Genomic DNA, 24,595 nt, shown 5'->3' on the forward strand with positions numbered 1-24,595 from the left:
TGCCTAAACAAAATGCAAGGATTATTTAGATGCAAATTAAATAGCAGTTAAAATTATGACATACTTTGCACATGTCGGTAAGAGTTTGTTTTGTTCTCATTTAATCAAATTGTTTTGTAAACTCTGGCACTCTGTTTAGCCTGACTATGTATCAACATACTGTAAGCTCATCTGCTGATTGAGTGTAGTGCTAGGACAGCCTTTGCTTGCACTTTATTTAACTTTTAATTTTTACTCTTTGCACTAAAATATGCCCTGAAAGATGTTTTATGTTTTTCTGGTTGTTTAGTTTTCCTACCATGGACCTGATCCAGTGCACAAACTGCAAACCTTGGTGGTGGATGATGGACTTCAGCCCCCTGTGGAGCTTAGCTGCAAGGAGAGGAATGTAATGGCTGCCACTTTCATACGCTTTCTACATAAAAACATAGGTAAGAAGTTGGAAGGAGAAAGAATATGCTGTTGTTGTGGAGCAGGGAATGAATACTGACAGTCGTCTCAAAAAGTGCAGGCTGCTATGCAATAATATTTACAGGTCTGTAAATATATATGTGCTGTTAGGAAGAAGACCCAGGCGTAAGTTCTTTACAGCGGGAGAGGCGTTTGGGCAGAAGCAGTACTCAGACTGCTAGCTCGTCGGAGAGTTTTGATCAAAATGGGTTTTAGAGGCCCACCCAGCAGCTGTTCCCTTATCAGTGTGTGGCTTGATTATAGTAAGGATTGCATAGAGGACAGCAACGAAGAGGGGAACAAACGGAGGAAAAAACGGAGCATTCGGATTCCTGCCTTTCTTCCACGAGTGCGAGCGCTGCTCCGCCTCCAGCTCTGAACCCATGCTGAACCCGTGCCGGATTATCCTGCTGTTACCCTTTCCGTGTACTCAACGAAGCGGATTTCAGAGCTCCCCTAATCCTCTCTTTGGACTTCTCTGCCGGTAGTGGAAGCCGACTGATATCTGTCTCGGTATCTCTCTCGTTATTTGAGTTGGAAGGCGGTACGAGACCGAAGGAGTCTGCCTTCCCAGCCAGCTTTCGTTCTGCCTGCTCCTGTGATTTAACAGTGAGCAGCTACTCACCTGGAACAGATAAGTAATTAGAGTGCTTGGCATTCTGATTTCTTTTTTTTTTTTTTACAACTCCCAATTACCTTTTAAGACTTGTTCCTTCGTTAGCATTACCCTTGGGTGGAGAGCACCAGTTGCAGGATATCTTGGCCTCACTATTGGACACTCCCTCGTGTGTGTGTGTGGCATTCTCCTTTGCTTATGGACAAAGTCTTGCTGGATATCGTGGCATTACTTTTTTTTAACTAGTAATACAGTACACGTGCTAACACTAGCTCTTCAGGGGGTGTCAAGGTCTACAGCAGAGTTCATTCACCCAGAAGTTCAATAAAGGTGATCCCTGGCCGCCCTGCTCCCAGCAATGGTGGATTGTTCTTGATGTGTGGCAGGCAGGCTGGCGCTTTCATCTTCGGAGTTCTGGTGCTCGTTTTTGGCTTTGCGGCTGTGCCCTGAATCCAAGCTAACGCGATCATGGGGAAGCGAGTGGGCCAGTCAGCCTTAAGGCCCGCCGCAACAAGTATTTATAGCATGCTGGAAAGAGCTGTTAGTATTGTGATTAACAAGATTGAATTGACTGAGAGGCGTCTTTCCCTTGGTTTGGGGGTATCCCCTCTACCCCCACTTTTCATTCTGGAGGGCGCCGGGTCGAATAACAGCGCACCAGACAACTCTATCACCAGTTGTGCGGTTTCTGACGGCAATACTACATCCCAAGCTCCCTCCCAAGATGTGGTTATATCAGACACCCGGGTGGGCACTGAGGTAATTACTGGGGCAAAACGCAAAAGGAAGCCAGCAAAAGTGACAATTGCTAAGAGGAAGCAGCCTAACCGCCCTTGCTCATCTCGCTCAGTACTGAGCTCCTGGATACGCCCCCCTCCTAATTCTCCAACAGTTGTTGCCCAGGTTCACATTCCAACTATTGACTCTTGCCGCTCTATTGGAACTCAGACTGAGAATGGCTTGCCTCTTTTTGAAAGTCAGGGCTGTAGCGAAGCTGTCATGCGTTATATTGTGGACACCGTCACTGAACGTGTTAAAAGTGCACTTGACCGTTTCCTCGCCACTTTGAGAGAACATCTGCCCTTGCCTCAGCTTGAGCTCCCAAACAAGACTCTTCCCACACACACTGATTCTATTGTGTCTACTGCTTTGGGAATGCCACTTATATCTTGTAATAATATGTCAACTTGTACAAATACCTTGACTGGCGCGACCAACCTGAACTCAGTGATTATTTCTTGCGATATGTGTAATAAAATTAAGCAGTGTTTTGCACCTGAGGGCAATGGTGGAGAAAACGGCATCTCTGACATTGGTTGTGTAAATCGTCCACTTGCTAAGAACGTGACGCGCACTACGCCTACTGTCAGTATCCCCATTGTGGCTCGTTCTAATATCCAGGATGCTGGCAGCATACCACAAGAGGGTGGTATTGATATCTCAAGATCGTCAGACCCTTTGTGTTGTAGGGAGGTGCTAAATCTACCCCCAGAGGCGTGCCCTTATGTCGTGGTCCTGGCAGGTGAGCCCCCATTAAGGTCAAATCAGACAGAATCATGGGAGCAATTACGTCATAAGAGCTTAGACTGGCTATCCAAACATAAAGGGTTTAGGGCATCCCTTATTGAGCATATTATTATGGTGTAGAGAGTTGGTTGGGTATGAGATTCCCTAAAACGTATTAAAGAGGACTGTATAGTTATTAATTTTCATAGACCTTGATTGGTTAGGTCAATATTATCGTCCCAGGAGGCCCAGCCTAATTTAAACACCAGTATCTGGGCCCTGCCATTGGGGTATTTCTATAAACCTTCCTTGGAGGCATCACTTATTGATCTGCCTTTTGCCGCCTACCCCCTCTCGCTACACAACAGATTCACGCCCTTATCTGGTTTGGATGGCCAGGACTGACTATCTTCTCCACGACCAGAATTGGCTTTAGTAGAGCTAGTCCCCTCTATAATTGTATTCCCGTCTTGTGAACTTGACACAGGATAGCGGTTAAAGCATACCATCGGGATATACTCCTTGGAAAAAAAAGGCTATTTGGCAAGGAGGATAGAGGCTGCCTCTAACTCCTGCAAGGAGATTTTCACGATCGTTAGGGAATTTACGGCCCCATGACATAATTCGACCCAGGCCGTTCCTTCTGAGTCGTGGGTTTCTGCCCTTGCCAACTTTTTTACCACCAAGATTAAACTGATCCAGGACTCTCTTCCCTTGAGGGTGACTGAAGTACCTCCCAGCTCCGAGGACGGCTCAGTTCCGTTGGCCCCTCTGGGCCCAGTCCTGGCAGATTTTCCGCCAATCTCAGTTTTCTCGTCATTAGCACTTATGGCCAACCTTAAATCTGGGTCGCCTCTTGACCCATGCCCAGCCAAATTCCTGGCGTAAATGGCTGAAGTTGTAAATCCGTTGGCGAACCCACTTTTGAATCTCTCCTTGAGTCGGGGGGTGGTCCCGCAGGCCTGGAAGCAGGCGATGGTTATTCCCCTTCTCAAGAAGCCTGGCCTAGACCCTGAGGCTTTGGCCAACTATAGGCCTATCTCTCTTCTCCCTGCGCTGGCAAAGATCTTGGAGAAGCATGTGCACATCGTGCTTTCCAATTTTTTGGAATCTCACAATTTGCTGCACCCCACTCAATCTGGCTTCCGCCCCAATTTAAGCACCGAGACGGCGCTTTTGGAGGTGTCCGAAGCCATTAAAGAGGCACTGGACTCGGGGGGCAAAGCTATGCTCGTAATGCTTGACTTGTCGGCGGCCTTTGACACCGTCCCCCATGAGGGTCTCCTCGCCAGACTTCATGAGATCGGTCTGAGGGGAACGGTGCTCAGCTGGTTTAGATCATTCTTGGCTGGCCGTCGACAAACGGTCTGGGTCTCACCCAGCTCTGCCGTGATGCCGCCTTTGGGAGTCGGAGTTCCACAGGGCTCTGTGTTGAGCCCGACTCTTTTCAACATCTTTATGACCCCTTTGGCGGCATTGGCGGAGTCTTTTGGGGCCCAGATCGTATCCTATGCCGACGATACCCAGCTCCTCTTTACGTGCAGGAAAGGAGAAGATTTTGATGGAGAGAGTATCCGTGAGTGCCTTGGGGCTGTTTTTAAATGGTTCCAGCTTAACAGCCTCAAGTGCAACTCAGATAAATCTGAGGTACTCTTCTTCGGATGTCCATCTGACCCAGATTGGCAGGAATGGTGGCCTGTTTACTCCAGCGTGCTCGTCCCAGCTAGCAAAGAATTTGGGGATCAAGATTGATAATGGTCTGACGTTAAGATCTCAGATCCTTGGTCTTACAGGAACATGTTTTGGCCTCCTCAGGATGCTCCGTAGGTTCCTTCCTCTCCTCTCAGAAGATCATAGGAAGATGACGGTGCAGGCCTTAATTGGTTCAAGACTGGACTACTCCAACGTCCTATATCTTGGCCTGCCGGAAGATCGCCTGCAACGGTTGCAGGTGGTCCAGAACTCGGCCACGCGGGCCATCTTTGGCCTGTATAGGCGAGCCAGAGCCTCCGGTCTTTTGCAGTCACTCCACTGGCTGCCTATCCGGAAACGGATAGTTTTTAAGGCCTTGACCTTGGCTCACAAGGCTCTCCACGCTACGGGAGCAAAATATCTCCAAAGGAGGCTTGCCTTTTACCATCCGGCCCGATCTCTGAGGTCTGAATCATTGTTCCTTGCTGTGGTCTCCCGAGTAAAAAGGGCTCGCATTGGAGGTCGCTCTTTTAAGCTGCTGGCGCCACAGCGTTGGAATACTCTGCCTTTGGCATTACGCAGCACCTCTAATTTGCTGACTTTTAGGAAGGGCCTCAAAACTTGGCTTTTTGCCCTTTAGTTTGCTTTTCTTTCTTTCTGCTGGGCCTGTTTTATTCTATTGTTTTGTGTTATTCTGCTACAGGTTGTCAATAAAAGCGCCGGGACACTCTATGGAGTAGCCGTGCGCTATAAAAGACTAAACTAACATAACATAACCACACCCGAGCCACTCTTAACGTTGAACCCACTCTCAAAATACTGAGTTGGAATGTGGCAGGTCTTGCGTCTAAAATGAATTTGCCTGACTGGTTGGAGTTAATTCCCAAACAAGATATTGTAATGTTTCAAGAGACCTGGGCCACTCAAGAGCTGTTTTTAGAGGGGTTTGAATGCTTTAATACTGTAGCCCCCATTCCAGAATCTGTAAGACCAGCTGGAGGCCTCTCAATTTGGATCAAAATTAGGGCAGGGGGCCGTGCCAGGGCGCTCACCACCAATAACGACCAATTTCAAGCCCTGGTCTACAAACTGGGAATTTCGTTTTATTTAATTAATTTTTATAATAATGATTTTAAGAATGTTCCCAATATGAACTATATTGATCGGTTTAACTTCATCTCTAATATACAGACATCTAACCGCTGCATTAAACCGGAGGGCATTTGCCTAGGGGGTGCGTTTTAATGTTAGCTCCCGAGGGGCATCCACTCTGCTATCTATCTTACGAACATGGCACCATTATGTCATGGGGGGCCCAATTACTAGACCACCTAAGTATTAACAACTTTACAAACGTAATGTAGCTCGCAGCAGTGTCGACTAGAGCAGGCCATATTGAACCCACCTATAGAGGCAGGGGCTCGACTTTCTTTTTCTTTTTTTTTTTTTTGTTCGAAAACCTTTATTGCACATAAAAAACTCAATACAAACATGGGCCTACAACCACCAGGGCCGGCCGCTAATATATACATGTTCAACAACATCAAGGCAGTAATAGGCCCCCTGGGGCTCAACCGAATTAACAAATTACTGTGTGCACCTCAGAGGTTGTCAGGATACATAAATTTTAAAAATACAAACAAAGAAAGAAAAAATAAAATAACACCAAAAAGCAAGGCGGAAACCATCGAAAAAGGGGCGTCTAACCACAGCCGGGGGACCACTCAATACATACTTCACCCTCGGGTGGTAAACGAGGATGATCAAGGGGTCGACTTCCACTATTGATTATATTTTTACTAATGCCCCTTTAGGGAATTGTGTATTAATAGCTGAGGTGATTCCCACACTACAGGGGGATCATAATCCTGTCAATCTAACCCGGAGTTCTATGTCTAGACCAATCTATGATATAGAGTGTGGTGCTAGGGACTTGTCCCCCTCTACTGACAATCTCAGATTGGTCTGCGTGGAATAGACAACAAAGCCATACTTGGCATGATGGTAAGAACTCACCCTGAATTGATCGACACTTGTTTGTCGTTTAAGGAACATAACCCGGAGGTAGTCGTCGCCTTTTCACAGCTTTCTGCAGGAGTTAAAACCTTGTTGTCTAGGCCTAATAAGAAAGCCCACCTGGACCCAGGTTGGTTCAATGTTGATTGCTCCTCAGCTAATAGAGCCCTGCGCAGGGCACTTGTTAACAAACCCAGAGATAGTTCCCTTATTAAATCACTCAGATTATGTTATAAAAGAACTATAGCAACTAGAAAGGAGGCAATCATAAGAGAGCATTGGGACAATCTTGCACGGGCCACCGCGTTAAAAAATGGTAAGGATTTTTGGTCGGCCGTTAAAGGCATGAGGTCTCTAGGGAACCCTATGTCGCCTATTAGTTGCAACATCTCTAGTGAGTCCTGGGAAGCGCATTTTATTAAGATCTATTCTGCTCCGGCTGTACCTATAATCATCAATGAGTATATAATGACTAACAGGGTTTCGATTGACCTATCGAAGGTAGAGGAGGCTATCGATCAGAGTCTGGGAGGTAAAGCCCCTGGCCCAGATGGCTTGCTCATCGACCTTATCAAAAGTCATCCTGATTTTTGGGCGCCCATATTGTTGAATGTTTTTAATAATTTAATTAATTCCCCTATACCCCATACTTGGTCCTCCAGTATTATTGTGCCTATTTTTAAAAAGGGGGACCGCTCAGAACCGAGTTGTTACAGGCCGATCTCCCTGATTGATAATACGCTGAAAATTTTGGGGAGGGTCCTGTATAACAAAATTAGGTCATGGGCTGAGGAGTGTCAGATTTTACATCCTTGCCAGTTGGGGTTTAGGAGTAATATCGGTACTGTTGAACAATGCCTCAACCTCAACTTGATTATCGGCAAATATAATGTAGCTAAGAAAACACCTATATATTTGGCATTCATGGATCTCACGTCGGCCTTCGACTTTGTTAACAGGTCTCGGCTGTGGACTACCCTTTTAAACTATGGTCTGGATAAGTCCCTTGCATTCTTTTTAGCTTATCTGCATAAAGACCTACACGCTCGGGTGCGCATAAGCAGGGACGGGGAGGTCTAAAAAATTATTGAAGTTGGTAGAAGGGTCAGGCAAGGATGTGTCCTGGCCCCTCTTTTATTCATCTTGTATATCAACGATCTGAATAAGTCTCTGAGAACATTGACCCAAGACGTCCCACGCATTAACGGCAATAAACTTCCGGCCCTGTTACATGCCGATGACGCGGTGCTGATGGGCTGCACCCCAAAATCCCTTCGCATTCTGGTGCGTGGTTTTGTAGAGTTTATGGCCGCCTTGGATTAATGCACTAATTTAAAAAAAATCTTATTTAATGGCGTGTGGGTCAAAGAAGTATTTTAAGTCATCAATAGTTTTAAATTCCAATAGTTTACAGAGCACTCGCACTTTCCCATATCTTGGTCTGGTATTTGCCTCAAATGGATTATGGGCGGACCATGTGGCTTATTGCAGGAGGAAGTTCACAAACTCTACTAACACGATACTCGGGCTATCTAAGCCGAGGAATACAGAGGTGGTGTCTGCCACTGTTAACATTTTTAGACTCCAATGTATACCTATTGCCACTTATGGCGCTGAAGTTTGGGGACATACTAATAGTGGCATCATCCAGGATGAGGAGAATAAATTCTGTCGTAAAATCCTGGGTGCACCTATTTCTTCCTCTAAATATGCCTGTCACTGTGAACTTAACCTGCCATATATTGAAGATTACATTAAGGCTCGCCCAGCATTATTTTGGCTGAGAGTTTGGAGAAATCCCGCGGCCCAACTAACCAGAGAGATAATATCAGACTGTTTGAAAAGTGATAAGGGAATGAACATACCTTGGTTGGCAGCGGTACACAAAAGTTTATCCAGTGTGAATTGCGAACACTTATTTTTAAATCCTTTAGACCTCGGCACTATTAGCAGTAAATCCCTTCAGATGGCTCTCTATGCATTCTATAGGGATGTCAGATTGGATAAAGAGCGCTAGAAAGTGTCAGTCGCTAGGTATATGTGTATTGAGAATGTTTCACGTACACCTTCTAGCGATTTATTAAAACCAATTGGTAGCTGGGAAAGGGGGCTACTCTTCCGGCTGAGGACTGACACCATGAAATTTATGTTCTCCTTTCCCGCTGGGTTTACCTCTAACCATGATCTACTGCCATGTCCATGTAATAGCCAACAGAAACAATCGATGTTTCACTTTTTATTTTTCTGCTGCTATTATTCAATACTCACTAAAAGGTTTTTACTTCCGTATTTTAAAGCCTCACTGGAGACTGACTATAAGGCTGCATATGGGAAGGTCATTGCTTTAAAAAATGATGACCTAACCTTTCGGGTTTGCTCTTTCTTGAAGGCGGCGGTACGTACTCGTAACTCTATGTGACCCTGCTGAATCCTTTGTATTTTATCTTGATATTTTAACTTTTAAGATATGTCATTTTAATGGATTCTGCACTTTCTATCTTGTGTACTGTACTACTGGAGGACTAATTTTAATTTCAACTGGAATATTTTTAACTGTCCTTTTGCTGCTGATATTTTTAGGTGAATATGCTGCTGTTTGTCTGCACTTTTATGGATATGTATTTGTATCCGAATAAAGTTTATATTGATTGATTGACTGCTGTCTGTTTAAGCTGGAGCAGGGTAGGTGGTGAATGTACTGAGTAAATGTGAAGCTGTAGAAAAGAGAGAATATTAATTCATTTTTAAGAGAAGTTTCAGTATTAAGCGCTGGGTCAGATGAATAGTAATTTTGATGGGGAGTTGTCCTAGTGTTGTGGATGAAAATGAGAGTATTATTTTATAAGGAGAATATATTAACTTTAATTTCCTGTGGATTTAAGATGAGCAGTAATGTACATAGGAAACGGGGTGGTAGACTGCTTTCCTCTTCCGTTGCATGTCTTTTGTCATGTTGTCTCAGAGAGCAGCACTTCTTTTTCAGAGGTCCAGTGGTGTGTTAGTGCATTTTGGTAGATAGCCGAGGTCGTTACAGTGATTGCTCCTCCTAGTCCTTGGCTGAGTTAATTAACAGTGTTTGGTGATGTTTAATGTGGCAAAATGTTTTAAAGGCTTTGAGGAATGCCTCCCTATCATCAAATGCACCCTTTTGACACTAGAGCACTGGAACAAATGTGTTTTGCATGTGCAGAATATTTTCTCCTATAACATGTTGCCACCACTCTAGGGAATGGCAGCGTACTCATACGAAATAGCAGATAATTTCTCTTTATTTTAGGCTCTGTAAATAGCCATTTGTAAAATGCATTATTCCTTTATTAACCCAGAAGTCTGTTTTTTAGTCTTCTCTTTTTAAAAGTATAGCTTTGACAGCTCTCCATGCTTCCTAAAGGATTGCTATGGTTGTACTTTTCTTGAAGACGATCTTATATTCACTTGTTATACCAACTGAAGAGGCCAAGCGACTCCACCTTCTGCATAGAAGGCTGTACAACTCTTAATATGGCAAGAATATGCCCTTTGGCTCATGTTAGAATGTTAAGCACTCATGCCAGGGAGACACCCCTTATAGAGCATGTTCATTTCTCTGTGAATGACCTCCACGAGATTTGTGATTCAACCATTGTAACTGCTGCTATTCTGAAGCTTCCAGCGAATCAAAGTATACTCTTTTTATTAGAAACCAAAATGGGGCCCTATCTAGTAATGTCGGGACCATTTTGGCATGATACACTTTCTTAGCTCATCTATGTTAGGCTATGTTATTATGGTTTGTAGAGCTGTTGAATACCCGAAGGCGTCTTGGCGCTGTGCGGGTAAAAAGTAGCACGAGATAGTTGAAAATTAATCACAACTATCTTATGTTTATTGATTAAAAAGCCAGGTTTTCAAGGATTTTCAGAAATTAAAAAGATTGGGGGATGTCTTAAGGTACAGAGGGAGGGAGTTCCATATCTTTGAGGTGCTACTCACAAAACTGGTTCCTCCCCAGCGTGCTCTCTTAAAGGTTGGCACTACTACAAGTCTGTTGTCCGCTGATCTCAATGTTCTAGCATGACTGTACCAGATGAACCTTTGTCTAAAAAATTGTGGGCCAGAGTTGTGTAAGGCCCGATAGGTAATGCAAATAGCCGTAAAAGTGATTCTACTCTGTATTGGCAGCCAGTGGAGTTCCCGTAATGCCTGGGAGGCTACCGATATTTGGGAATGTTAAAAAATAAGGCGAGCTGCTGTGTGGGATCTGAAGTCTCAGTGTGCCGTACATCAATGGGACCTTTCTGACCATGTCCAGATCTCTGAGAAGACTGTGAAAGATCTGCAGTGGTTTTTATTGAACCGCAAATGGGTCAGTGGCAGATCCCTCTACCTGTCCCACCCAGATTTGACAGTGGTGACCGATGCAGCCCATTTGGGTTGTGGTGGCCAACTGGGAGAGGTGAAGATCAGAGTCCTTTGGTTTCCGGCAGAGGCCTGGCTCCATAACAACCTACTGGAGCTGAGGGCCATCTGCTTGGCATTAAAAGCCTTCGGTCCATCTATAAAAAGGAGGGCTGATGCAGGTGCTTACAGACAACACCACTGCCATGTGATATCGCAACAAGCAGTATGGTGTGGCGTCCTGCACCCTGTGCCAGGAGGCGCTACACCTCTGGAAATGGCTAGAATGTGAAGGAATCTTCTTGGTGGTGAGCCACCTTTCAGGATCTTTTTTTTTTTTTTTAAAGACCTTTATTGCATTATTCCACGATACACAGCTTCCAGCCTACAACCCCTCGGGCTGGCCGGTCAGTATGTAACACATGCATTGCTTCGTATAGTACACAGCCCATTGCCGTCAACCCGGGGGTACGGCGGCTTTTTAAAGTGCAATTGTCTCACAGTTTGAAGGAGGATAGTGAAGGTCTCATTTTTCTCTTTGTTATAGCCATAAAACAAGAACATGTTTCAAGAATATCGTCAAGTGAGCCTAACAATCGAACAAAATCCCCCCCCCCCCCCCCCCCCCCCCCCTCAACTAACTAACACGGTCACCACGTTGAGCACAGTAAGTCCACCTATGTACCTATGTACCGGTGATGCAACTATAGTGCCCCACTCTAAAGCACCTGGAGCCACAAGGTCGTTAGGGTCCTTACATATCTTCTGAGCCGGCTTGCGTGGTGGACGGAGGCTCGCAGATGCCTCCCCTGAAATCGTTCCAATTGGACTATACTTCCACCCATTTCCGGGGACACCCTCTCGCTACATACAGTCTTTTCCTGTAGCATACACCAGTCCATATCGCTGTGCCAGTCTGTCAGTTTTGGTGGATTAGGGCTTCCCCAGCGTCTAGCAATGTTTCTTTTCGCTACCATTTGTCCGAGCGTCACCCAGAGCCTCCCTTTCGGTGGCAGGTCCGTTGGCTCCCATATATTGAGGAGACACCTCTTGGCCTCTGGGCGGATCTCCACCTCCCATACCTCCTGCATACACTGCACCACCCTTCTCCAATACCGTTGAATCTTCGGGCAGCCCCATAATGCATGGAAGAAGGTACCCGTGCCACCACATCCCCTCCTGCAGAGTACCGTGTCAGCCCTCCCCATTAAGTGTAGCCTAGTACAAGAGATGTATATTTTGTGTAGTATCTTCAGTTGGATTAGTCGCAGTCGGGCTGATATCGCGACCTCACGTGGTGAAGCCAAAGCATACAGTCAGTCTTCTATCTCCAGCCCATCAGCAACCCATTTCTCTCTAAGGGGTAGGAGCATGTCGGGGGGGGTTATTGATTAGTTTTTTATATGTAAGTGATATGGCGTGTTCTGTAATGTGCCCATCAAGTAGTCTATCTTCAAGCGGGGAGGTTTGTGGTAGTTTAGTCTCAGGTGGGATATTAGCCTGCAGGGAGTGTCGCACCTGTAAGTATCTAAAGTATTCGGTTTGCGCCAGCTCATATGTGTCCCGTAAGTGGGCGAACGTGTGGATCCCTGTAGGGCCCCAGATGTCCTTGATTTGGGAGATTCCGATCAAGTCCCAGTTGCGGAAGCCCTTGGTACGTCCCAGATTACCTAGTTTTTCGGAGGCCCAAAGTGGCGTGGCCATTGTAAGGACTCCTGACCATCCGAGCTTCCTCTGAGCAATATGCCATACCTGTACTGAGTGTAGTGTTGGTCCAGTGAGTTGACGTGTACCCCGTTTGGAGTAGAGTGCTATCTCATAGTTCCCCCCGGGAAGCAGCCATCTGTCCATACCGTAGGCGGGATCATTCCCATCGCCATACGTCCCTTGGTTGATCGCTGAGAGGTGGGCTGCCCAGTAATATTTGCGAATGTCTGGGAGGGCTATACCGCCATCGTACCACCCCAGCGTGAGTTTGGTCAATGCGATTCGGGGCGACCCGGCCCAGAGGAGGTCGCGCTGCACCGCCTCAATCACTGCAAAGTAGGTGTTCGGGACTAAGTCTGGATAATTTTGTAGCGCATAGAGAAAACGTGGTAGCGCTAGCATCTTAAATAGGGCTGCCCGGCCCAATAGAGACAGTGGTAGGTGCTGCCAGGATTTGGCCTCCCTTTGGAGCCGACTTAACGGCGGTTTGAGGTTTCGATCATATAGTAGGACCTTGTCAGTGGTAATGTATACTCCCAGGTACTTGAACCCGTCCTCTGCCACCGTGATTGGGCACGTGTCAGGGAGTCTCGGAGGGTCACCATGTAGGACGTAGAGATATGATTTGTTCCAGTTGACCCGGAAGCCAGAGTTACGACCGAAGCTTGCAAGTATGTCGAATGCCGCCATTATCGACCTGCGCGGCCTGCAAAGGTACAGGAGGATGTCGTCGGCGTAAAGGGATATTTTGTCCTCCCACCCTTCCGCCCAGACTATACCCTTCAGGTAGACGTCCTGCCTTATCCAGGCTGCGAGCGGTTCAAGGGAAAGGGCGAAGAGAAGGGAGAGAGGGGGCAACCCTGTCTAGTCCCTCTCTCAAGTGTGAAAACCTCAGACACCTTGTTGTTCACCAGTACCTGCGCCAGGGGCTCTGCATATAAAAGACGCACCCACGCTATAAAGTGAGGTCCAAAGCCCAGTTTGCGCAGGACTGCGAACATATATGGCCACTCTAGGGTGTCGAAGGCCATGGTGGCGTCCAGAGAGACCACCACCGCGTCCTCCTGTAATCCGTGGCGCTGCCCCATTAGCCATTTAGCCGTCTAATGTTGAGGGCCGTGTTGCGATGGGGCATGAACCCCGATTGGTCAGGGTGGACCAACGAAGGAAGCACCGATTTGAGCCTATTGGCAAGCGTTTTGGCCAGTATTTTGGGCTCCGCGTTGAGGAGCGAGATTGGTCTATATGACGCACATAAGTCTTTGGGTTTCCCCTCTTTCGGTATCGCCACTATGGTCGCTATGCGCTGATAACGAGGCAGCACCCCTATCTCCCTACTCTTTTCGAACATGAGTTTCAAATACTTACTGGTGGCGTCAGGTTTCAGCTTGTAAATCTCTATTGGGAGGCCATTGGGTCCTAGAGCCTTACCAGGGCGGAGGTCTCCTATTGCACGCTGTAGTTCGGCCTCAGTAAGCGGGCTATCCATGGCCTCCCGATCTTCATCTGATAGGGAAGGCATTCGAATATCGGTTAGGAGGTCTATAGAGTCCTCCTCCGGGCGGTCCGACTCCCACCTGTTGGTAATGTCTGGCAAACTCTTCCACTATCCCCCGGGGCTCTGTAACTACGATCCCTGACTCGGTGCGTATTTCTGGCACCACCTTTCTGGCCTGTTGTTTTTTCTCGAGCCAGGCTATAAGTTTCCCGGCTTTATCGCCCTGATCATAAAGTCTACCCATCTTATGCCGAGCCACAGTCTGAGCCTCTTGGGTAACCAGTGCTCTGTACTCCGCCGCCTTTAACTGCAGTTTGTGTCTGACTTCCCTGGCCCCAGTGTCTGGCGCCTCCCTCGCTAGATCTTCCAGATCTGCCTCAAGTGTTGTGACCTGCCTACGTTGTTCCTTCCGTCCAATCGAGATGGCTGAGAGCGCCTCCCCCCTAATCACGGGTTTAAATGCCTCCCACAAGGTGACGGGGGAGTCTACTGAGCCAGCATTGTTGTCGAAGTACTGTGCGATTGAGTTGGATATCTGCTTTCTGGTGTCCTCGTGTTTTAAATGCCAGGCGTTTATTGGTGCTATGCAGCCCTCACGGCTGTTTCCAACTGTTATGTGCGTAAGGACCGGTGAGTGGTCTGAAATGCCTCTAGGCAGAAGTGCTGCTTCCCGTATTGTCATGTCATGTTGTAGCAAAGTAAGGATGTAATCTAAGCGCGAAAAGGAATGATGCGACCCAGAGAAAAAGGTAAAGTGGCTGTCTGTAGGATGGAGCAGGCGCCAGACGTCCGTGAGCCCGAAGGCCTCAAGAAAGTCCGCCAACCACCTCTGGCCCTGGGGCAGGTCTCTGGGGGGCTGCCTATCCTGGGTCCCTGACACCACTGCGTTAAAGTCCCCCCCCCAGCACCAATTGACCATCGGGAAGGGAAAGGAGTAACGTGCTCAGGTCCGCGAAGTCCCGAGGTTGGAGGCCAGGCGGAATGTAGACAGAGAGTAGGTTAAGTGTGCGGCCCTCCCACCGTCCAGAGACAGCCGTGAAGCGGCCCTGTGGGTCAGTTTTAGTAAGGTCTATATGGAGGGGCAGTGAGCGACGCAGGAGGATCCCCACCCCTCTAGAGCCGGAGGTGAAGCCAGAGTGAGCTGCTAGAGTGTAGCCCCATCTGTTGAGGGCCTGACATACATTCCCCATCAAATGAGTTTCTTGCATTAGTACTACGTCTGGCTGGTGCCGCTTGATGAATTGTAGGACTATAGTGCGTTTAAGTCTGTCCCCTAATCCGTTAACATTCCAGCTGAGGACTTTCAAACTTTTCTCCCATCTCCCAGCCATATCCGTTGCTTTGTAAGGTGCTTCGTCCCACCACCCCGGCATTTCGGATGACTCCATGACAACATAGTTCGTGTGACCGTAAAGGATCCCCAACTCCCCACCCCTCCCTGGTTCCCACCCCGCAGGTGTACTCAGTGCAAGCGATCAAGGATCTGACAAACCATTCACTCCACCCTCCCCCCCCCCCCCCGCGTCTGTCCCCAACATCCCTGCCCCCCACATCCCTGCCTCCCTCTGCAAAAACAAACCCCCCCCCCTCCCTGCCCCCTGCTCCGTGGGTTCCAAACTACCCACCACCCCAATTAGCAGAGCGCCTGTCGCCCAACCCTACCCCGGTGAGAACCCACCGAGGAAACTCTACGTGGGAAGTACGTGGGCCAGCCCCATCCTGGCCGCCCGCCCGTGGTGCCCAATTCGTTCAGCCCCTCAGGCCGGAAGTGCATCAGCTAAACAGTGAGCCTGGCTCAGAAACCCTGGGCAGGCAGTCACGCTGCTCCTTGTAGCAATCAAGTCTTACATTCAACACATTTTATACATTACTGTCCGACGGCGTCTCATTCGAGTGTTCGTGGCCTTATCTCGCTGTGTTGTCTCTGGGTGAGTCCCAGCGGGGACTATTCGATCTCGAACGCCAGGACCGCTGGCTCTGCTCATCACCTTCCGCTCTCCCTGCTGCTGACCCCGGGGAGGGGTGCCCTGTGTCTCGCCGTTGTCCGCCGTCCCGCCGAGGGGGGCCCGCGATCTCAGCCGTGTCTAGCCACTCCTGCACCGCCGCAGGCGAAGTGAAGAAGAGGGATTTACCGCCAGTTATGATCTTCAGTTTGGCGGGAAAGAACATCATGTACCGAATCCCGCGGTCTCGTAGCGCTGCCTTGACCCCCTGGAAGGAGCGCCTCTCCTGTTGAACCTGGAGCGTGAAGTCCGGGAAGAAGCGAACCGTGGCCCCCTCGTACTGTAAATCACCATGTTATCTGGCAGCCTGGAGGATTGCATCACGGTCTCGGTAGTTCAGTATTTTAGCAATAATTGTTCGTGGTAGGGCCCCTGGTTTAGGTTTCGGGATCGGGCCCCTGTGAGCCCGCTCGACAGTGAAGAGCTTCGATAGTCTCTTGGGTTTCAGGTGGCGGAGGATCAAATCCTCAAGAAAGAGCTCCATACAGTCCCCCTCAAGTCCTTCCGCCACACCTACCACGCGTATGTTGCTCCTCCGAGCCCTACCTTCCTGGTCATCGAGCCGTAGGGCCATCTGCCGGTGTTGGTGCACAAGCTCGTTTACCCTGCCCTCGAGCCGCTTCTCCGATTCCCGCAGGGCTTTGATGTCCACTTCGTTGGTTATGGACCGGTCCGTGGTTTTCCCCAAGTCGGCCCGGAGCAGGTTCACTTCGAAAGTGATCTTGTCCATCTTTGTCTCAAGGCTGGTGCCGAGGGTCTGGATTGCAGCCATTATGGACGTCGGGGAGGGTTCCGCCTGACCTGTGCCCTCCTTCGTCGCCCCTCCGGGCTGCGCCAGCGTTTTTGTTACAGTGTAGTTCTCCAGCTTGTTAGTCTGGGTCACAAGACCCCCTTTAGGCCGCATGCTTGATCTGGTGCCTCTGGGGCTGGATATTTCTCCACCCGCCGTTACTTTGGAGTGCCCGTGGGTCTGCGCCAGCTCCGGTCTCCTCCTTACAGTCGGAGCGTAACTGTCAGCACTACCTGTCCTCCCCAAGGACACAGCGCAGAGCGGGGGCCCCTGGTTGAGGCGTGCGCCGCTGTATATCGGCCTTGGTCCTTTCAGGATCTTTGAATGCCACGGCGAACAAGCTCATCCATCAACGCCTAGCGGATCACTAGTGGCAGTTATACCCCGAGGTGGTGCAAGGTCTCTTTCACGAAGGGGCGATCCTTGGCTTGCTCTATTCACCACCGTTGAGAATGCACAATATCATCAATTCTACATGTTGGAGTTGTCAAGGCACCTCTCGCATGGGGATGCATTCTGCACAGATTGGAACTCTGTACTCCTGTTTGCCTTCCCACCACTACCACTTCTGCCCAGAGTTTGGAAGAAGATCAGGAATGACTGGGCCCAGCCATTCTAGTGTTCCCTGATTGGGGGCAGAGTGTGGTATCCAGACTCCTGGGCTTGAGCGTCTGTCCTCCGATCAGGTTGCCCCTCAGGGAGGTCCAGCGGTCTCAATAAGAGGGCAACCTCCACCTTCATGCATGGAGATTGATTGGTGTCATCTGAACTACTTCGAACTTCCTCCAGCGGTGTGTCATGTCATTTTGGTGGCCAAGTGGCCCTTGACAAAAGCTAAACCCCTGTAGTGGGGACAAATGTATGGTTTTGTGTGACGCACACCAGATTACCCCTCCGGTCCAAGCTATATGATGTTCTATTGTTTGTTTAGAGATTTGGGCTTTGCTTTGCTCATAATTAAGGGGTATTTTTCAGCTCTTTCTGTCTTTTTATGGTTGCCACTCCAGCTCTCATTATTTAAGTAACTGGTTGGGATCCATTTTTTTGAAAGGTCTCCATCACCTGTTTCCTCCCTCTCCTTCCGTCATGCCTCAGTGGGACCTTTAGTTGGTTCTCCCAAATTTGATGTGCAACTCTCTGAGCCACTTCACAGCTGATGCTTGTGGCTTCTCACTATCCACACTGTGTTCCTCATCACCTCAGTGTAGCAAGTTAGTGAGCTCGGAGTTTTCTGTGTTGAACTGCCATACCTCACCTTCTTCCCAGACAAGCTCTTTCTGAGGACACAAGCATCCTTCTTACCAAAAGGTGTGACTCTGCTCCACGTTGATCAAACCATCACCCTGTTGGCGTTCTATGCTCTGCCTTACCCCTGTAAGGAAGAAAAGAGACTCCATAGATTGGACCCCAATAGACAGCAGAGCTTATACATTGATTGTACCTAGGAACATCAGGTGGACGACCAGCTGTTTGTGGAGTTTGCCAGGGTGAAAAAAAAGCAAGGCCTGGCAGAATAGTACCTCTTCCCATTGGATCATACTATGCCTCAAGCTGTTCTAGCCTTTGGCCAAAAAACAGCCTCAAGAAGGTCTGCGAGCCCATTCCACCAGGGCCAAAGCTGCTACCACTGCATTGGCACTCTTGAGTTCCTCTCTTTGACATCTGCCACGTGGCTACGTGGACTTTGCTCCATACGTTTACAAAGCACTACTATCTGGACAGCCAGGTCTGTTGAGAAAGGCATTTCGTCTGCTTGGTCCTACAAAACTAATTGGTTTGAGTCAATTTACAGACCCACCTCATAAAAGGTAGTGCTCTGATATCTGCTCAAAAGGTGAGGAAACTGTTGTTAGAAGTCTTTGTCAGAAGAACACTCTTTCTGGTGAAGATGTTTAACCGCAGATTCCCCGCTGACCCTCCCATCCTCCCCATTCTGCAAATTAAATAAAAAGATCCATAGTCTACGAATTTTCTCACCGAATGAAGCCAATTTGCTTTTGGGTCTCAGTGTCTGGAGCCATGGACAACCTTAAAAGCAACTGACATTAGAGCGCTGGAGTGGTGCCTACTTAAGCCCTGCACATAATTTCTAGAATGGAATGGCATAGTGTGGAGGTACACAGCACTATCCATCAGCATAAAGCGGTTAATTCTCAAAGTTTCTGGATCTAGTCTCACACCTTGGGAATATTCAAATGGTGAGGACTCAACTGTTACATTGTCTGTACCAGAAAGAGTGTTACTGAATGTAAGCAACTTGTTTGTTGATAGTGTAGAAATCTATGTTCTGGCTTCTGGTGTGGCAGTGTTCACCCGAGGTGATTAATTTCTGTGCAGTGTATGGAGGTGTGTTAGTCCTGGTGTCTTTGTCTATGATGACTGAAAGCATGCCCGAGGTTCTAGGACTATTGGGGTTTCTTTCTTAATTTTAATTGTAAATTCAGTATATTAACTGTTACTATTGTGCTACACAGCATTGTTTTTCTAAACCCTGCTACCTCACTTAGCAAGTCTTGACTACTCATCCTTGCTAAACTGAGAAAGTCAAGTTCTAAAAGAGGGAATAATCGGCCACTTTGGTTGGAGTGCAGTAGTAGTCTAACTCTGGAACACCAGTGGTAATTTACCTTATCCACAGAGGTTATGGCACAGTAACCTCTGACAGTTCCAGTGTTGTTAACCAGAGTGCCCTCCTAATCCCTCATGTTTAGATCTCTTTCCCATCAGACCTGTGTACGCGAAAAGACCAGAAGTCAAAGCGGAATTCCTTAGAACCAGAGTATTTAAATATTATAAGAACACAACGTTCCCTCTAATTCATTAAAACACATACATTATTCAGGGGGCACTGAGAATGCAGAAAATGCTCTTACCACAGTAAATGGCCAATGTAAAATACATCTGAAAAAAATATTAGGGGCAAGATTCTGTAAGTATGAATACAAAAGGGCTGCTTGTCAAGGCACATTGCAAGTATTGAGTAAGACATTTAAAAGTATACAGGGACAGGTACACAATAATCACGTTTGGCAGTCCGTATAACATTGCTGATTGACTATCAGTTCAGGGACATGCCATGTATAGTTGAGATGAGATCATGGGTAAACAGACTGTTGTCATTTCAACCCTCAACATCAATTGAGGAGGGTCTTCATCAGGACAAGAAACTAGGAGCAACCTATATTGTCTCCAAGACGCCAGTGAGTCTGGTGAAGCACAAACAATAGTGAAAAAGAGAAGTAACATTAGCACACCTACAGTTATTCTTACGACTGCGAAATAAATTGGATGTTTCAAAGAATCATGTTTATGTTGTAATACTGGAAAACCGTACACCAGAGTGATTACTGTAACAATATTAAACAAATACCAAAAATGTTTATGTAAATGAATATATGTATGAGTCATGGAAAAGAATCAATTCAATGGATTGATACGTGAAGTAGCCCAAAATCTCGACCTATACATATGATTGCTAAAGAAGAGCAGTAGTACTAATCACTCACATATTTAACATTTATGTGTATCATAAATTGAGAAATGTTTGATCACGCCAAAATAAGTGAAACAAAGGCAAACTTTTTGTTCTCCATCCCCAAGTCAGAAGACGCCATAGTCATCAACAATAGGAAGAGATTGCATACTTTATAGAGTACTTACCTGATAAACATAAAAAAACAAGAATACAATGGTTCCCTTGGAGGAAGTATAATATAAGTACAGACATATGTACTGAATCAACAGTTAATTAATCACTGTTATAGCAGTATTATCAAAATGCACTTAAATATAAGTAGGTGCTCCATTGAAACGGCCTAGTGATGATGCTTGGTCATAAAGGCGACAGGAAGTGCACTTGTCCTTTATTTCCTCTAACAGTGGTTCTGATGGACTCTTCTAACCTCAGATGCCTCACATTGTTAAATTCTCCAGGTGTCAGATCGTATCCGGAAGCTTTTAGAGCATTACTCATGTGTAATGGTAGGTGGTGTTGGGCAGCTTCGAGCTGACTCCGTTCTGCTCCAGAATTGACAGTCTGAGCCACATATAAGCGCCACATATAAGCACCACCTATGCGCTCTGACATCAGTCCTTTCTATCTACGTCTTCCTGTGTGGATCTGGGCCTTCTCCTTGGTTATTTAGACCTCAAATTCTAAAAAGATTTACCAGTGTGCAAGGGAAAATGTCACCCCCTAACATGATAGGGGTCAAACCGTGCTGGGACTGTTGCAAATCAATGTTTGTGACGGACCTTTCCAGAGTATGCTCATGTTGTCTTTGGTCACAGCACGCCACCAGGGCCTGCATCGACTGCGCCCAGATGAACCTGAAAGCCAGATGGGACAGCGAGGTCATACTTTACGTTGCCAAACACAAGAAGACTCCACAATGCACCTGGTCGAAGTCAAAATAAGAGTTTTTGATGCTGTTCCCATGGCAGATCATCGTCCCGGTCGAAGTCTTTAGTTAAGGCATAAGAGTTGAAGTAGGAATTGGCCCCTTCTGCCCACACTGTCTCCAGGGAGGGCATCAACGTGCCTCCAAGTCTCTCTCACCCCATCTCTGTTAGAGCTGATTTCGAGTCTAGTCCTGGTGCACCTCGAGTTTCCAGGTACATTGGCGACCTTGCTGCAGGTAGATGCCTTCAGGGAGGCCTTGCTGCTCATTGTCTGCAATTGACCTGCTACCTCTGGCACACCTTTAGGCCCCAAGGATCCACAGCGGCTTCAAGTCAGACTTCTGCCTGCGGGTCGGCCCTCGGCTCCTTCTGTCCATTTTGAATTCATATTGGATTCAACACTGATTCCAGTGCTGACTTCCCATCAACATACCCTGTTCCGGTTTTCGTTGCATCAATGCCGGAGGAGGATTGTCGCACCCATTGTGCTGTTTGACACCAAATAGACTCCACCACGACCGAAATCAAGCCTTGCTTTGAGCGATGCACAGCCCCTGGGCAATCATTCAGATTCCAACACTTTACCCTTACCATGTGGCAGGGCCCAAACTTTACACAGACATTTTGGGTCTAACCCGGACAATGATAATTAGGGGGTGATTATGTTCCACAATATGAGAAGAGGTCATATGAGAACTCCAAGATAACAGTGGACTGGATACTACTCTAGATAATGGCGTCATTTTTCCCTTTGCTTCTGCTATGGAAGAACGTGCCTCCTTTGCTGCTGTTATGTGTAGGTGTAGGAAGCTGACTTTTTATGTAGTGTACCAAAATGAGGTACACAATGTAAAAAGTCCAGACGACCCTTATTTGCTTTCAGGGCTTAAATTAATAATCCCAAATGCTCTCTTTTGTGGTAGTGTGGGCGAGCACTGAAGGCTTATCAGAGGGTAGTGTTAAGCATTTGTTGTACACATAGAGTCAATAAATGGGAGACACATTCAAGAAGAAACTCGAACAATTTAGAAAAATAACAGGTATTTACATATATATTTTAACACCAATGACTTCGTAATTGGGTGCGTTCTTTTCGACTTATCAAATTTTTCAGTCAAGTACAACTGTCACACTAATACGTTTTTATGCTGTAATACTTTTCTACTGAGAAAGAAACATACTGCATATAGGTATTTGCAATCATATTTCGGGGGTCCCCTTTAGGACTTAAGGTGCTTTGGGTTTACCTGGCCTGGAGAGTCCGGGTGCAGAGGTGCTGGACAGGTTGGTAGCCTTGGATGCTACACCGTAGTCAAAGAGGGGGTGGTAATCTAGAAACAGGCTGCATAGGGGGACTTAGGGACAAGTCCGGGAGCTCCCAACGGGGACTCATTTCGTGAGGAGCAAGGGGGCACAGTCGGTGTTCCTGGACCCAGGCCGGAGAGCTCGGATGCAGAGAGTTTTGGTCAGTTGTTCCTGTGCATCGTAGGCGCTCACTCGTCTCAGTTAGATCTCCAAGGGTGGCAAAACAGGAAAGCTGGGCCACTCTTAGTGCTGGCCTCTACGATGCTGACGTCCCTAGTCGGCTGGTTGGTCTTTGCGGTGTTGGAGTCCGGATTGGACTTCAAACGAGCTTTGGTTGTTGCAGGGTTTCTGGTACTCTACGTATTGGTGCAGGATGGCTCCTGGGGTCCTGATGTCTCCAAACCTGGTGAGGAGATGGATCTGACTCTCTGGAGCACGGAGACCTCCTCCTAGGGGGCTGCTGCAGTGGCGGACCTGGTGGTCAGCAGAACAGTGAACTGGACGCTGCTGTCGGTGCCTGCAGGTTGCAGGGAAGGGACTCCTCCAATTCAAGGGAGTTGCTGGCTGGTTAGCGAAGTGCTTGCAGCCCTTCGAGGTTTTTGGAGAATGCACAGCGGCAGGTAGAGTTGGGTTCTTTGCGATTGTCGTGGCAGGAGCAGACAGGCACGGTTTGGTGCCAAAAGTACACAGTTCTCGCTTCTTTAGCTCTTCTACTTCTCCTCCTCCTTCTTTAGTCAGGTGAATCTGCATACCAAGGCCAGGGACTTCAAAGTCCCTGCTGCCTTTCATATGCAACCCCGGCTTCCCCCAGACTTGGGAGATTCCACCCCCTGCCCTGAGGCTCATTTGGCACCAGGACAGGCGGGAAATTATCTATGCATGGAGGTGTGGTGCACTACCAGTCAAGTCACACCTCTATGATGGGCTGCCTGATGTCCTCTACGAAAGAAGGATTCCACCATCTTGATTTTGGTGGAATGAGGAACTCTGGGACAGGGTTATGCCCACTCCCCACAGGAAGTGGTCATAAAGGAGTGTAGCCCATTGACTACTACCCTTCACTCCCCTTATTGCCCCTAAATTCAGTATGTAGGTTACCCCCGACCCTGACCTTGGTATGCAGATTCACTAGCCATCCTGCTGGAGGAGGTGTGAACACCTTCCTCTGGAGTGGGCATTGTTTCTTGCCTCCAAGAACATTGGCTCTCACCTGCAGGGTGTCAGAAACATGTATGTGGTGGCAGGCTGGACGATACCAGTCAGCCATTACACTAAGAGGCTGGTAGGATTTCAGAGGGGATCTCCAAGGTGTGCTCTGGGTGCATGCTTTAATAAATACACTACTGCTAACAGTATGGATCTATCAAGACGAAGTGTTTGATGCAAAATACTATAGGTTTCACTAAAGCCATCATGTAGCTGGGGAACTCGTAATGAGCAGTGACCAGTACATAAACTTAAGATGGCTTCCCTGTTCACTTGTACACTCTAGCAATTGAACTTGATAGCGCAGTGGCATATCTGCTCATGCAGATATGTCCTCACATGTAATCCAATGCACCCTGCCTTAGGGTATAAGACCTGCTGTATGAGTGAATTACGTATATTGCATGCAGTGTCTGTGCGCATGGCACACATGGTGTGTGCCATGTCGTGTTTTCAAATTTGCTTGCACCATTTCACGCAGCCTGCAATTGCAGTCTGCTTGAGTTTGGTGATGGGTCCTTTAGGGTGGCACAATACATGCTGCAGGGCTTAGGGACCCTCTTCAGTACCAATGCCCTAGGTACCAGGTGTACCATTTGCTACGGACTTACAAAGGTGCTAAAGATCTTGCCTGTTGGGAAACAATTACTTTACTTTAGGGAAAGAGCACTGGTACTGGGGACTCGGTTAGCAGGAACCCGGTTACTTCAGTTAAAATTGCATCATTTGCAAGGCAAAACGTGACTGTGACCATGTAAAAAAGGGGCACTTTCCTATAGTAGGGCAGCAGAAATTCTAGACCCAAAACTCCCCACTGTAGAAGGGTAAATGTATGTGTTAACTGAGGTACTTCATCCAAGTCAGGCACCTAAAAGAGTACCTGTTGCCATTTAATGAGGCCCTCACGGATACCCTTTTGATACTTGGTTGAAAGTTTGTTTGGGTCCACTTATTAACAGGCATATTGCTTATCCCTATTGATTTGTAGCGTGGATATTTTCTAGACTCACATCCTGTGCATTATTTCT

General features: G+C 47.5%; 1 protein-coding gene across 9 annotated transcripts in view; it reads left to right on the forward strand.

Moving 5' to 3' along the window:
* Positions 1-24,595, forward strand: part of AREL1 (apoptosis resistant E3 ubiquitin protein ligase 1) — a 632,176-nt gene that overhangs the window by 211,804 nt on the left and 395,777 nt on the right. For all 9 annotated transcript variants that reach the window (XM_085626755.1, XM_085626750.1, XM_085626754.1 and 6 more), the window contains one exon: positions 290-431. In XM_085626755.1, the coding sequence (XP_085482881.1) occupies positions 290-431 (142 nt within the window). The remainder of the gene's footprint in view (positions 1-289; positions 432-24,595) is intronic.

The sequence above is a fragment of the Triturus cristatus genome, chromosome 9 (assembly GCF_964204655.1).
Source record: "Triturus cristatus chromosome 9, aTriCri1.1, whole genome shotgun sequence".
NCBI lineage: Eukaryota > Metazoa > Chordata > Amphibia > Caudata > Salamandridae > Triturus > Triturus cristatus.